General features: G+C 41.5%; 2 protein-coding genes and 1 non-coding gene across 4 annotated transcripts; 2 read left to right on the top strand and 1 right to left on the bottom strand.

Moving 5' to 3' along the window:
- Window positions 1-2: 2 nt before the first annotated feature.
- Window positions 3-75, top strand: trnak-uuu. The gene has a single exon. It is a non-coding gene; the product is annotated as a tRNA-Lys (tRNA).
- A 994-nt stretch (window positions 76-1,069) lies between these two features.
- On the bottom strand, window positions 1,070-7,591 carry mkrn2 (makorin, ring finger protein, 2). Its single transcript, XM_038301798.1, has 10 exons — window positions 7,343-7,591; window positions 5,201-5,329; window positions 4,989-5,104; window positions 3,463-3,594; window positions 3,220-3,383; window positions 3,080-3,145; window positions 2,866-3,014; window positions 1,705-1,815; window positions 1,486-1,630; window positions 1,070-1,404 (listed from the first exon to the last, which is right to left on the bottom strand). The coding sequence occupies exons 1-10, from the start codon at window positions 7,366-7,368 to the stop codon at window positions 1,237-1,239; spliced, it is 1,206 nt and encodes a 401-aa protein (XP_038157726.1). The 5' UTR covers window positions 7,369-7,591; the 3' UTR covers window positions 1,070-1,236.
- Window positions 7,592-9,649: 2,058 nt separating this feature from the next.
- Window positions 9,650-12,911, top strand: LOC119794287 (MKRN2 opposite strand protein-like). Of its 2 annotated transcripts, none has more exons than XM_038301769.1 (4): window positions 9,650-10,001; window positions 10,317-10,386; window positions 10,490-10,635; window positions 12,443-12,911. In XM_038301769.1, the coding sequence occupies exons 1-4, from the start codon at window positions 9,799-9,801 to the stop codon at window positions 12,663-12,665; spliced, it is 642 nt and encodes a 213-aa protein (XP_038157697.1). In that variant the 5' UTR covers window positions 9,650-9,798; the 3' UTR covers window positions 12,666-12,911. The 2 variants fall into 2 exon arrangements, with proteins under 2 accessions (XP_038157697.1, XP_038157696.1); XM_038301768.1 differs by having other exon boundaries at window positions 9,675-10,001; window positions 10,317-10,366; window positions 10,467-10,635.
- The last annotated feature ends 20 nt before the right edge of the window (window positions 12,912-12,931 follow it).

Raw genomic sequence — 12,931 nt, 5'->3', positions numbered from 1 at the left:
GAGCCCGGATAGCTCAGTCGGTAGAGCATCAGACTTTTAATCTGAGGGTCCAGGGTTCAAGTCCCTGTTCGGGCGATTGCTTCTTTTAGTTAGGATATTGCTTTGAAACCCAGGTGCAAGCCCCATTTCCACAAGCTGCTACTCTGTTTCCTTGAACAAGGGCCCTTAGCCCCATACTGCTTCACAGGCGCCGCACAACGGCAGCCCACTGCTGCCTAAGGGGGATGGGATAAATGCGGGGAGAGAGAGCTACTTTCCTTCCTATGTACTTATGACAAAGTAGAATTCCATCCTAATGAGCTGGAATGGCCTGGGTCCTTCAGTCTGTCTCACCAATACTGAACCTCGTTCAGCACATAGATCCAAAAGCAATGCTCTATGGAGTCTGATCAGCTGATAAACTAGACATCATCCTGGTTTAGGAAAAATGTCCTCCAAATTATCCTATTTCCAGTCTCCAGTATAGTTAAATCCTCCACTTGCACCATTATACACCAGTGGTAATAAAATATTTACAGTAATCCACATGGATTTCTCACACCTTGTTACATTAATATATTGATCTGTGGTACAACTCACCCCATTGATCGCTGTGGAGAAGAATGTTATCTTGAACACCCTATTCTGCACATTGCCGGCATGCCATCTGATATTCTGTCAGTTCTTTTTATTTATATTATAACTTCTGTTTGGCATTCAGAGCATAATACAACGGTTGGATTGTAGAAACCAGAGAAAAACGTTTCTGGACTTCCTATATGACAATAAACATGGACTTCTAACCTCTCTGCATTCAATTTGTGCTCAAGAGGTGAGAATTTCCTCCAAGTAGGACATTTTAACTGGAGATGCTCCTGAAGTTTCAATTCCAAGTCAAAAGTTGGAATAACACAACAAACAAGACTTCAGAATTCAAGATGGCATTAGCAGTAGGTATTCTCTCATTATTAGAGTGTTTGTAGCAAATCTTTATTCATTATGGAAGATGAAGTTAATTGTTCAATGCTAAGACATGAGCACGAGTGTGTGTGTGTGTGAAGCTCAGGTGTGTAAATAAACTCGAAGCAGCTTCATCTTTAAATGGTCTCCGTTTTTACTTCATAGGTCATTAGTTACACATTTGTCCGTTCTCAGACCCACAAAGAGGTCATGATCTTTAATCAGGAGCAAACATGGCTGCCTAGCTCTGCCCCAGGTTACCATGGAGACAGCAGGATGGCACCAGGTTTTTTTTTTTTACTGCACAGGGTCGGGTGGGGCCTCAGCTTCCTGGTCGCTCGGCCCAGACATCTGCATGAAGAGCTCTCGCAACTCTGTGATGTCATCATCTAGGGTTGGCATGGGCGGGACCGTACGCTGTTCTCGTTCCTCGATGAAGTCCCACAGACGGACGTTGTTCATGAACTAAATACAGAAAACCGGGTCAGAAATCACAAACCATCACAGCTCATGGAGAACTTCTATTAACTTCTAGCAGGTTCGTACCCGGACGTTTCCCTCAGAGCTTAGCTGTTTCCGAGGTCGGTCTGGTTCTGCCAGTCTTCCATCGGGGAAAGCATGAAGGTACAGACAGTTTCCTTCAAAGGGACACGTTCCGCGACCCTGATCGAAGTACTTACAGGCCTTCTTACTGCAGACAAAGGGGTAGATCAGAGCTGATTCTGATTGGCTGAAAGCAGGGGGGCGGGGTCATCAGGAACCTACCTGACACCTGACTTAAAGAGTTCGATCAGGTGATCCTTCTCCTCTTGGTCCTCCACCCAGTAAACCGACGGGATGACGAACTCAGAGATGATCCGACATTCTGGACATGATCTGAGACAGAGAGAGAGACACCCTGAGACCGCCTGACAGAACCTCTACAGAACCCACGAAGGAGAGCCTCTACAGAACTTTCTCTTCCAGCTGTAATATCTGTTTCTGAATCAATTTTAATGAAAGTTTTTGTTCACAAACAAGGAACTGGACTTTAGTTCTCCAGCTTTAACATCAGATCAACAGGACACGCTCGAGGGACTATGTTTCTCGGCTGGTCTGGGAGCACCTTGGGATTCCCCCCAGAGGGAGATGCTTTTACTCCTTTGACTACTTGTGTTTACCATCATTATATCTTATATATGTATACATTTTTTTTCTTTTTTTATCAACTCTGTTATTAAACTATCTCGATCAGAAGGAAACTGAAGTTCCCAGAATGATAGAACAATCCAACAATGCTTCTTTCATCTGTTATTCAGAAGCTAAATTAATTAATTGGTGAATTATTTGAGTCAAATCCACCTTTAAGCAATAAAAAATGTTAGTGAGAATGCAGTTAATTATTTTTAAAGGAATTTTGTGCATTTCCTTAATTATCTATAGTGCAAAGTGTAAATGCCCAGAGAATATGTGCATCGTTTAGAATGACTGTTGTTGCCTCCAAATGTCCCAAAAAAGAAATAAAATAAACCACTTGGTTTATTAAAAAATAATATATTTCCATGTGCTTTATTTTCCTTTTTGTGTGTGTGTGCTTGTGTGTGCGGGGGGTAATAACTTTCGGCCTTACCTTTCTTCCACGGCTGTTGATTTTTTTGTTTTCTCCAAATTCCCATAAAAGTGAGATGTTCATTAGTTGTTTTTCTTTATTCATTATTAAACTGTGAAATACTAATGATCAATTTTGTTATTGTAGTCATCCAAAAAGCAGTAATGTTTTTTAAGCGCTCGTTTCCAAAGAGCATTTTGCTTTTGACAACTGAGATCAACGTAATTCTTTAAGTGTTAATTATGGCAGTCATGTGGTGACGTCTCAGCAGTGGGGCAACCCACTCAATGAGCTGTCTACATAGTCCTATCTACGTCTCATGTCGGGTTCCAACTCACTTGATGATCTTGTTGGAGAAGTTCCTGGTTAAACGCCACTTCCTGATGCAGTTGAGGCAGAAGGTGTGGCAGCAGGAGGACAGGATCCCGAACCTTCGCTCCGACGGTATGGCCTTCTGGACAACCACCTCCATGCAGATGGAGCACACCTGCAGCAGAGCCAGTTAGCACGTCTGTCATCATGGTAACCAGCTCAGACCCTCACCACACCCACCTTGCCCTGGCTAAGCTGAGCTGCAAACGCCTTCTCCATGTCAGCCTCGAACGCCAGCATGCACATCTGAACACAGAAACCCACGGTGTTAGGTTCTGTTCCGCTCTGGCCTCCAACAGAACTTAGCTCTGTAGACACACCTTCTCGTGAGCTTTCCTCTGCTCGGGATCATGGGGGTGGAGCACTTGCAGTCTGCACACCTCACACAGGTCGCCGTGGAGATAGGGGCAGCTGTCTTCATAGTAACAATGTCCGGCAGCGGCATAGGGACAGAGTTGGTAGACCCCGCCCATTGTGTTAGACACTGCAAGGACAGGTAACCAGGAAGTTAGCACATCTTAGTAAGAACCTTGGCCAATCAGACGGCTGTGTTGAAGGCAGACCTGGTTCTGAAACAGAGCTATCCAACCCGGTTCTTATAGCATCCCGGTAAGAATGCGGCGCAGCGGCTGCCTCTGGTGCCAATGACTGTAGCCTTTCCGACGGGCCTCCGAACGCTCGGTCACTGCCCAGAGCTGAAGAGCAGAGATGGTTCTGTTAGTGGAACTGGACTGTGAGGTTCTGACGGGAACTAGGGTCAGCGGTGTAACAAACTGTCACCACACCTGCATCATGATGCAGTCCTGTGACACATTTAGTTCTTAGGAGCAGTTTGCTACAAATTTTATATTTTTATATTTGGGGTTTTACCTTCAGCGAATATGAAGCAGACTGAACTGTAACCAGGAAATGTCTTAAACCATTTAATCAAATTTGTTGATGCTCTAATGAGCCACAGGGAAGAAAAGAGTAAATGTTTTCCTGATAAGGTTGGGCGATGTGAAGAAAATATAATATCACGATATATTTGTGCTATAATCGCACAATATACGATATATATCAAAATAGGCTTAAATCACAAACAAAATGGTGCATAAAATTGCACAGATATACTCATTTAAACCTTTGCTTTCAAATTTAAGACATTTTATTTTAACCACATTTTCACAAATAATACTGCCACATTATGTCTTTGGGTGTCAGTATTAGACCGTTAACAAGATCCAAGCAACCAAATAGAATACAGTGCAAAAACACACAATACTAAATAAAATGTGAAAAAAAGACAAGAAAAAAAAATCATTTAAATAAACGTAATAAAAAGCGTCTATGATTTCCCTCCATCTCTTCCTTCTTCTCTTATATAGGATCGCTTTTTCAAACAACGGGATCGGCTTCACAGCTGATTTATTTAACGTTTTAATTGGTGTCCAAGGAGACGCTGACATGCCGATGACTTTTAGGTGGTGGAATAAATTTGTACTGCTTCCTTTTGCAAAAATGTTTTTTGGCGGCTCGTCTTACAAATTGGCGCCTTTTGTTCGACGCCCTCGGTGTAAAATCCAAACCACTGTCATAGAATGCTTAGCTGAAACACCTGCTGTCGCCATGTTTTGGCAGGACAAAATAATCCTGTTTGGAGGGAGGCTTAATGATGCATTCAAAGTGTGTGGGAAAAATAAAACTCTCAGTGAAATAGATGCAGATGGCTTTATGTTGTCAGGCAAAATTTGTACTCAATGGTTGCGATAGAGTCATTTTAACTGTTGTCCGTGGGGAAACTAGAGATACATGGAGTATATGCAATATATCGCTCACCCCTTATTTTCAGTGTTTGGATAAACTGCAGCCATTAGGAAATTACACTAAATTATTATTTTGAAACTGAATTCTGATGTTATGAAATGTCCCACTTTTGTGATAACAGTTCCTTTACACGTCCTGACTGTAAAGCTGGAGCAGGTCACTGAGCCTTCAGGTGTGGCTGCTTCATCAGTCAGGTGTTACAGCAGCTTCCTGTAGTAACCTGTGGGTCCAAGCCCCTCCCACAGCAGTGAACACAGCGCAACCTTCATACTTTGTTTATTACCTCTGTCTCTTAGGACCATCGGCTTCCGCCCTTCACCTCTGACCCCTCTGCCTACACCTGCCTGGCCCTCCGAAGCTCCGCCGCCTCCTCCTCTGGAAGGTTTCACATGATCATACCTGCAAACAGCAAGGTGTTTTCATTAGCCGTCAGGTTAAAATGTTAAAGCTGTAAAGTTAAGTCGTTACAGTATCAGAGTGAGAGTCGGGCCTCACCTGCAGCGCTCTCCGTAGGCACAAGTTCCTCTCTGATAGTATTTGCAGATGGTTGAGGGTTTGCTGTTGTTCACATCATGAGAGAACATACACTGGCTGCCCTCTCTGCAGACACCGTGGAGGAAATACCTGAAACACAGCACATCTGGAGGTAGGACTCATCTGGCATTCAGCTGAGCTTTAAGCCACTGAGTTTAGAAGCAACGCAAGTTAGGCTGAAACAATTAACTGGATTGATCGTGATTAATTGATTATTCAAATAATCGTCAACTAATTTAGTAATGGATTAATCCTTAACTGGAGTTTAGAGATTGTAAAATATGCCTTTAGGTGACATAGAAACCCAGAGCAGTTATTTAAATTGTAAAAAGAATCTTTATATACATTTGCATTTAACATAAAAGCTTTTTCGTCTGTCAATATGCTCCATTCAGAACTCCTCAAGTTGAATCGTTTTAGTTTCACCTGGTTTGATTTCATAAAAACTTGCCATCCAATTAATAAAAAATATAGACAGATTAATCGACTTGCAACATAATCGTTAGTTGCACAAGCGAATATCCACTATCAACAATATCTCATCCCATAGAAGCAAACCCTGCAAAGTCAATGACTTTTAAACATAATATCACGGATTGATTGACCTTACAAATCTCACAGTGGAGAAATGTACTCATTACTAGGCTTGTCCCGATCCGATCCACGTATCGGATCGGGACGCCGATATTGGCAAAAAAATGCGTATTGGCAAAGCATGTAAAATGCCGATCCAGACTGCCGATCCAGTTTTTTAAAAAAAATCCGGTCCGTATTTTCCAGTTCCCCGATTGAAACGATCCATTCCACTATTTTGCGCCAGTGTTCCCCTGTTTTGCATTTTTATTAAAACTTACAGTAATACTTGCACCTTTAACGGTTTACGGTTTTACTGCTCACTGTGCAATTTCAGATTGCTATTCATAATTTTGTCCAGTTTGTGTTTATCTCTTAATAAACAGGTAAGTTTGTTGTTACCAAGCATTGTGTTTTATTCAATCTCACCTAATTTAGCTGGCTATATGTTATCAAGAGTACTGAAACCCTTTTCAACATGAGTCTTACAACTAAGGCTAAATACTTTAACTTAAACTTAAATGCATGCTTGAATAGGCTGGTATCGGCCAGTATCGGTATCGGATCGGAAGTCCAAAAACAATATCGGTATCGGATCGGAAGTGCAAAAACCTGGATCGGGACATCTCTACTCATTACATCAGCTCAAATTGTCAAAAAGAGAAGAAGAAGGTGCCAAAGGAAGAAAAAGGTGCATAGGATACACACAGTATATACAGTGCATCCACATATGGCAGTTTTTTTTTTTTTTTTTATAAATGGCAAGATTTATTTTACAGGGCTATTGCACAATGTGTTTACATGGGTATAATATATATATATATATATATATATATATATATATATATATATATATATATATATATATATATATAGCTATTGCACTGGGTTGACCTGGTTAATAATAATTTCTGCAAAGTACCGTAAGATAACAAGTGTTTTTCATTTGGGGACACTATAAAAAATAAAAGCGGAGGTAAACTGAATCTTTACTAGACCTTTTTTAATGGGTTAGGGTTACCACTAATCCCACCAGGATCAGATCAGGTCCAGTTCTCCAGAGCTCTCCACCTACTCTAAAGCACCAGGACAGGATCACAGCAGTACCCAGGGTACCAAACCAGACTTAACCTTAAATTAACATGGACCCCTTGAGCTAAATGGGTTTAGAACTGCCTGGTTCTGACCTGTGTTAAAATTTCAACCTCTATCAATGGTGATGACGTCAATATGATCCAATAGGTCCGGACATCTCCAGCACCTGGATGACATCTAGAACCAAAGATCCAACCTGGTGCTAACAGCGAACGGAGCACGCAGTGATTTCTATTGTAAACAATTGATCGATGAACCGATCAGATTAGCAGCGCGTGCTCACACAGAAGAGCTCACACAGCGCAGCTAGCGGCTAAAAACATTAGCGTTAAATAGGCGCGTGCGCAGCGACACGACTACGCAAAGTAGGGCAGATAGCCGAGGAAGAGGCGAAGGAAAGTGGGGGACAGAAACACAGCCACAGTGCGGGCTCACCTGCAGGTCACCTGTTTGGTGCTCATCTTCGTCGCGGAGTGCGCTCAGCTGCCGGAAGTGTCCTACTGGTGTTCCTCTCCAAGAGCTCCGAGTGAAAGCAGCGGACAGAGCAGAAAGGTTCCCGCAGTAGCAGAGAACAATGCCGCTCTGTGAAACTTTAAAAAGGCTCCTCGCTTTAACTGAGCCTAAACGCTTAATAGATAGTTGTTGAGACTAATGGAGGGCAGCTCCTGCCCCAGTAAGGAGGCGTTGTTCTTCTTTTTTAATAAGATTTATTGGCGGATGGCAAGCAACCATATTTTGCATTTACCGCCACCAACTGGTAAGGAGTGTGAATTACAATGTCTATGTCTTACTGAAACTGACAAAATAAAAAATAAAAATAGAAAAAACGACAAAAAAAAAAAGCTGTGATTGGTTTATAGAAACAAACAACAAAGAAAAGGAATGTTCTCCTAGAATCAATGAAAATTAAGCATTTATATAATCTACCCTGGATTAAGAAATGAAATATGGTTTTAAAAATTGTCAAAAAGCACAAAAACAATTGCTATTTGAACCAATAATTTCCATCTTTATTATCTTAAATGTGCATATTGCAACCTTTATTATTCATGATGGCAATTTTTCAACATCATTTATTTGATAATAATGTAGACTAACCTGTCAGTATTTTAATGGGATTGGTTTTTTTGTATAAAGCCGCAAATCAACCATGAAAGTGAAGGGAAAAAAAGGTAGAGAAACCCAGAATTAACAGAGGGACAGGGTCTGTCCTAGGTGCTGCTGGAGGAGGAGAAAAGATATAGAGTGGATATTATTGTAATTTATTTTGTCTTGAATTTATCTTTTTATATATATATCCTTTGGTAAATTTTGTGTGATTTTGTAGTCAGCATATTCATTAAGAATACTTAATTTATTCAGATCTAGGATATTCTAGTGTTCCCTTTGTTTTTGAGCAGTTTAATAATGTTATAGAAGTTTATGTGCTAATTTACTGCACTGTTAAGGTGACATAGCATTTAATAAATTCTCTGTTCTCCTATCTTTGTCTACTTCATTCTCTCTTAGGCTCACTAAGTCTACCTTACATTAACCTAACATAACCTAACATTAGTTCATTTTAAAAGCTTTCTGACAAACATTCTTTCTCAAAATTTCTCCAATTCCAACATTTTCCTAAAACTATGTCACTGAACGTTATTTAGTTCCAGGACTCTTGTGAATATGGACCCTGATTCAGTTAAAGTCATGTAGGTTCATATTGTTCACTGGTGTGAGATAATAGAAGACTGGTCTGATTATATAAAAAAAACTGTGTAATGTAATTCCCTTTATTCTCCCACAGTTGGGAAATTCACTCTCTGCATCCATCCCCTTGGGGAGCAGTGGGCTGCCATTGTAGTTCTTGCAACCTTCTCAGAGCACAACCTGTTCTTAACCACTAGGCCAACACTCCCCAAATTGACCATATTAATACTACTAATATAATAATGATAATAACAACAACAACAACAATAATAATAATAATAATAATAATAATAATAATAACTTATTATTACTATCCTTTTAGCAGCAGGACTGTGGTTTGGGCCTGAACCATGTTTGGGTCTGTGGGCTGCTATTCCTGTCGTCATGTTAGTTAGAGATCAGATGTTTTCTCCTTTCTCACTTGGCTGACTTTCACCTATTCAGTTCTGGGGTTAGTAACTCCAGTAATACGGATCGGTAACCGGGGTTACCGATCCGTATTACGGGAATTTCAATGTTCAAGCTTTGGTTTCTGTTTCAGATTAATCTGAACCACCCAGGAATTGGATCTCTGGCTGTTTGCTCTGGGTTCCTTCAGGGTGCCTGTTCAGGTGTGCTGGTTTACCTGTTGCTCCAATGTTAAAATCTGAGATGATGAAAGACTGAGGAGGAAAGAGTGACATGTGACTCCAGGGTCTATCTCTGTCTGGCTCATTTGATCTCACTGATCAGATCTCTGACAAGTGAGATGGAAAAAAAATCACCAATGAGCAAATCAGGAGGCAGTTCCTGAAAGCTTGCATGTCTTTGCTTTCTAAGGTGTAGGATCATTTCAGAGTTCCTCTCATTGTCTGGATCAGAAACAGCAAACACAAAAAAAACAATTTTCAACCACAGACTGTTTCGAAGGTTAAACAAGCTAAGTAAGCTGGAATTTTTTTTTTTTTTTTATAGTTCCTACCTGCCCCTTGTTTCCTTAACAACGCTGCACACACAGTCCAGAGGTCAGCTGCTCAGACTGACTTGACTCCAGGTGAAACAGGGTCACATGACCACAGCAGAACACCTGATAGGCTGGAGCTAGGGTGTGTGATGTGTTCCAATAGGCTGTGTCCAGGCAACAATAATAGGAGGAAGAGAGAAGAAACTTAAGAAGAGGAGGAACTGTAGTCAGACAGACTGACGGAGGAGCTGAGGAGGAGATGGAGCGGAGCGTCATCCACCTGACCCATTGTCAGAAGGAGATCTTCTGCTTCTCTGTTCCTGAGGTATGTCCGAGCTGTGGGGAGGAGCTGAAGGGCCGCAGGCTGCAGGAAGCACCGGTGAGCCTGCCCTCCCCCTTTACAGATGGACATAAGACCTCCTGCTGCCTGCTGGTGGCTCCTGCACACAACAACCTGGACAGGTAACAGCAGAGCCCCCCTGCACAGGTACCCTCGAGTCAGTCTACAGTCACAGGGTTTATTCAGACATCTCTATGGTTAACTACTGCTAGAACCTAGTTGGTACCGCTGAGTCTGAGTAGAAACAGGTTGGGGTTGGGGTGGTGGTCAAGGTGTTGGAGAGTGATTCTTTTCATATTAACTGCCATGAAACAGCAGAGAGATTTTTTTTTTTTTTTTACCTTGGCTTGCCTGAGGATGAGTCCAAAAAGCAGTTTGGATCAAGTATGAGCTGGTCTGACAGCAATCTAACCAGTATGTTCTTCTCTGTCCCTCAGAGACTTCAGTGGGACCTCAGATCTGCACACTGGCATCTCCAACACTAAAGGTATGAAAATCTGGGTCCAGGTGAGGAGTCCTGCATGTCATCCTGGTGACGCCGCCAATGTGAGTCTCACCTGATTCCGTCCACCTGTACTTATATACAGGTGTGGTGTATAACTTCACACAGGATGGTGTGAGGCGAGATCAGAGCGGATGGGCCCTCTGTGTCAGCGTCCCCCTGGTACGGCCCGACATGTTCCACCTGCTGGCTCAGTGGGATCAATATCTAGAGCGATTTTCTGAGGGACCAACATGGGACCCTGTATGGCACAAGTACGTTTAAACCTAACCCTCCCAACACATCTGCACTGTGGCTCCCTCTGACCCACCTATCGTCCTCTTTGAGCAGCTGTAGAGTCAGACAATGTTCATGGAGGTGGCCAGGCAGGGAGCGATCACATTGAGACGTGGCTCAAAACGGATAAAACCGGAACCACATCAGGGTGAATCCACGCCGTACAAACAGAAAAAATGAATGAGCAGAACATCCATATTTTCCAAGTAAATCACTCCAGTGAAATCAGATTTTCTTAAAAACCCTTGCTAATAAATATATACACACATATTTACAAATCTACAAAGTCTAAATTAGAGATATAGTTGGATTGACAGTGTTTTATCTCTCTGGGTTTAATGTCTGAGAGGATCATCTTTTCCATTAGTTTCCACACATGCTAGTCTTTGTTACATGCTCACCAAACACCATTGGCTCTTGTTCCAAAGCATACTTCTAGTGTTTATGTATCATGTTAGCTTTGGTTTTAGTCCCTCATTGTAGCTCCACTGCTGTATCTCACTGTATACTTTGAAAATAACTGAAAAGGACAGAACCAAGGTGCAAACAAGTGACTGTCCATATTCAGAACAAGCTCCTGCTATCCAATCCACTGTCCCCACTATCTAGGTGACTTGCATAGTCCTATATATTTGCCTTCTTCACCATAAAACACAAACGCTTATTCTGAAAAGAGCTAGAATTCTGTATTTATTTTTATCTTAGAGGTTAGTATGATTATGTAAAAAATAACTACTGTGCTTTTGATGACAGTTTATGGTTATAATACTAAAAATTAAAATGTCTAATCAGTTTTTTTAATCAAATAAACATGTTTACATCAGACTTCACTGTAGCAATAAACTAACTCATTACAACTTTTAAGTGTAACAGATTTGAGAACAAGCAACGTGGCAATAAAACAAAGGAAACAAAAACAATGCAAAAAATAACACGAAAAATTAAGTTAATGGAGGTAAGTGTGTGGAATTAGTGTATAATTTGAGAGTTCACATTTCTGTACTTTGTCCTTCTGATTAAAAATGTTTGCCTATAAAAATAAAATGACAGGGATACAGAGTTTCTAAATCATTTTTTCCCCATCATTCTTTATCCCAGCTGTGGTCACGAGGGGTGCTGGTGCCTATCTCCAGCTGTCTATGGGCGAGAGGGGGGGTACACCCTGGACAGGTTGCCAGTCTATCGCAGGGCAACACAGAAACAAACAACCATTCTCACACACACTACTAAGGAGAACTTAGAGAAGCCAATTAACCTAACATTCATGTTTTTGGACTGTGAGAGGAAGCCGGAGTACCTGGAGAGAACCCACGCATGCACAGGGAGAACATGAAAAACTCCATGCAGAAAGACCCTGGGCTGGGAAATTAACCCAAAACCCTCTTGATGTAAGGCAGTAGTGCTACCCACTGCTCCACTGAACAGCCAAGTTGTTATTTTGTACAGAGATTTAATCATCTGTTCAAAAAGAAGCCGGTGATGAAGACATCTTTTATTTAAACAAGTAAATCTTTCAAAAAGTTTTTAATGGTTGCTTAGAAAAAGAACAGGTGGTCAATTCTGAAATGTCAAATTAGTTTGGACAGAAAAGTGAGAGTATAACTGCTGCCACCTTCTGTTTGAGAAGGAAACAGTTAGTTATCGTGGCGATATCCAAATGGGAACAACAAATCACCTGGTTGGGGCCAATGATTGTTTAAGGTCTAATGATTGTCCCCATCTAACCCCGCCCATGTGTTTGAACCATCTATATTCCTCTCTAACCCACCTGTCTGTGTGTTTCAGGTTCCATGAGGATGAGCACAACTGCTTCAGCTTCTGTCTTCAGTTTCTGAACAGTGTCCTGGAGCTGGAGGGTCAGGGCATTCTGACACGAGAAGAGTTCACCCAAAGCTTCATCCTGCCGAGGATGAGGAGGGTGTCCAAGTACACAACACTAATCCAGCACCTCCAGAAACACCAATACTACATGGTGGACAGACAGGAGGAGTCAACGCCCAACAGTTAAACCAATGCCACCTTTCCTTTAACCAGCTTCTTTATCCTGAAACAAAGATGAACAATTACAGACACCTGGGATGATTCTAGATGTGCAGACATGTGAAGGGAGCCTCATGGATACACATGTTACTTCAGGATATTTATTATAGTGTTGAACAGTGTTTACTTCATGGGTTTTATTTTGGGTTTTGTACTTCTGTGTAATGTTCCCATGCAGGGCTTGTTTTTCATTAAAATTGGTTTCTTTTGAAAATGTTGGGGATAAAAAAAACA

This window comes from Cyprinodon tularosa, unplaced genomic scaffold, assembly GCF_016077235.1.
Source record: "Cyprinodon tularosa strain WSP-4 unplaced genomic scaffold, ASM1607723v1 ctg474, whole genome shotgun sequence".
Classification (NCBI taxonomy): Eukaryota; Metazoa; Chordata; class Actinopteri; order Cyprinodontiformes; family Cyprinodontidae; genus Cyprinodon; species Cyprinodon tularosa.
The sequence above is the reverse complement of the archived record's forward strand: the minus strand, read 5'-3'. Positions and strand labels throughout refer to the sequence as shown.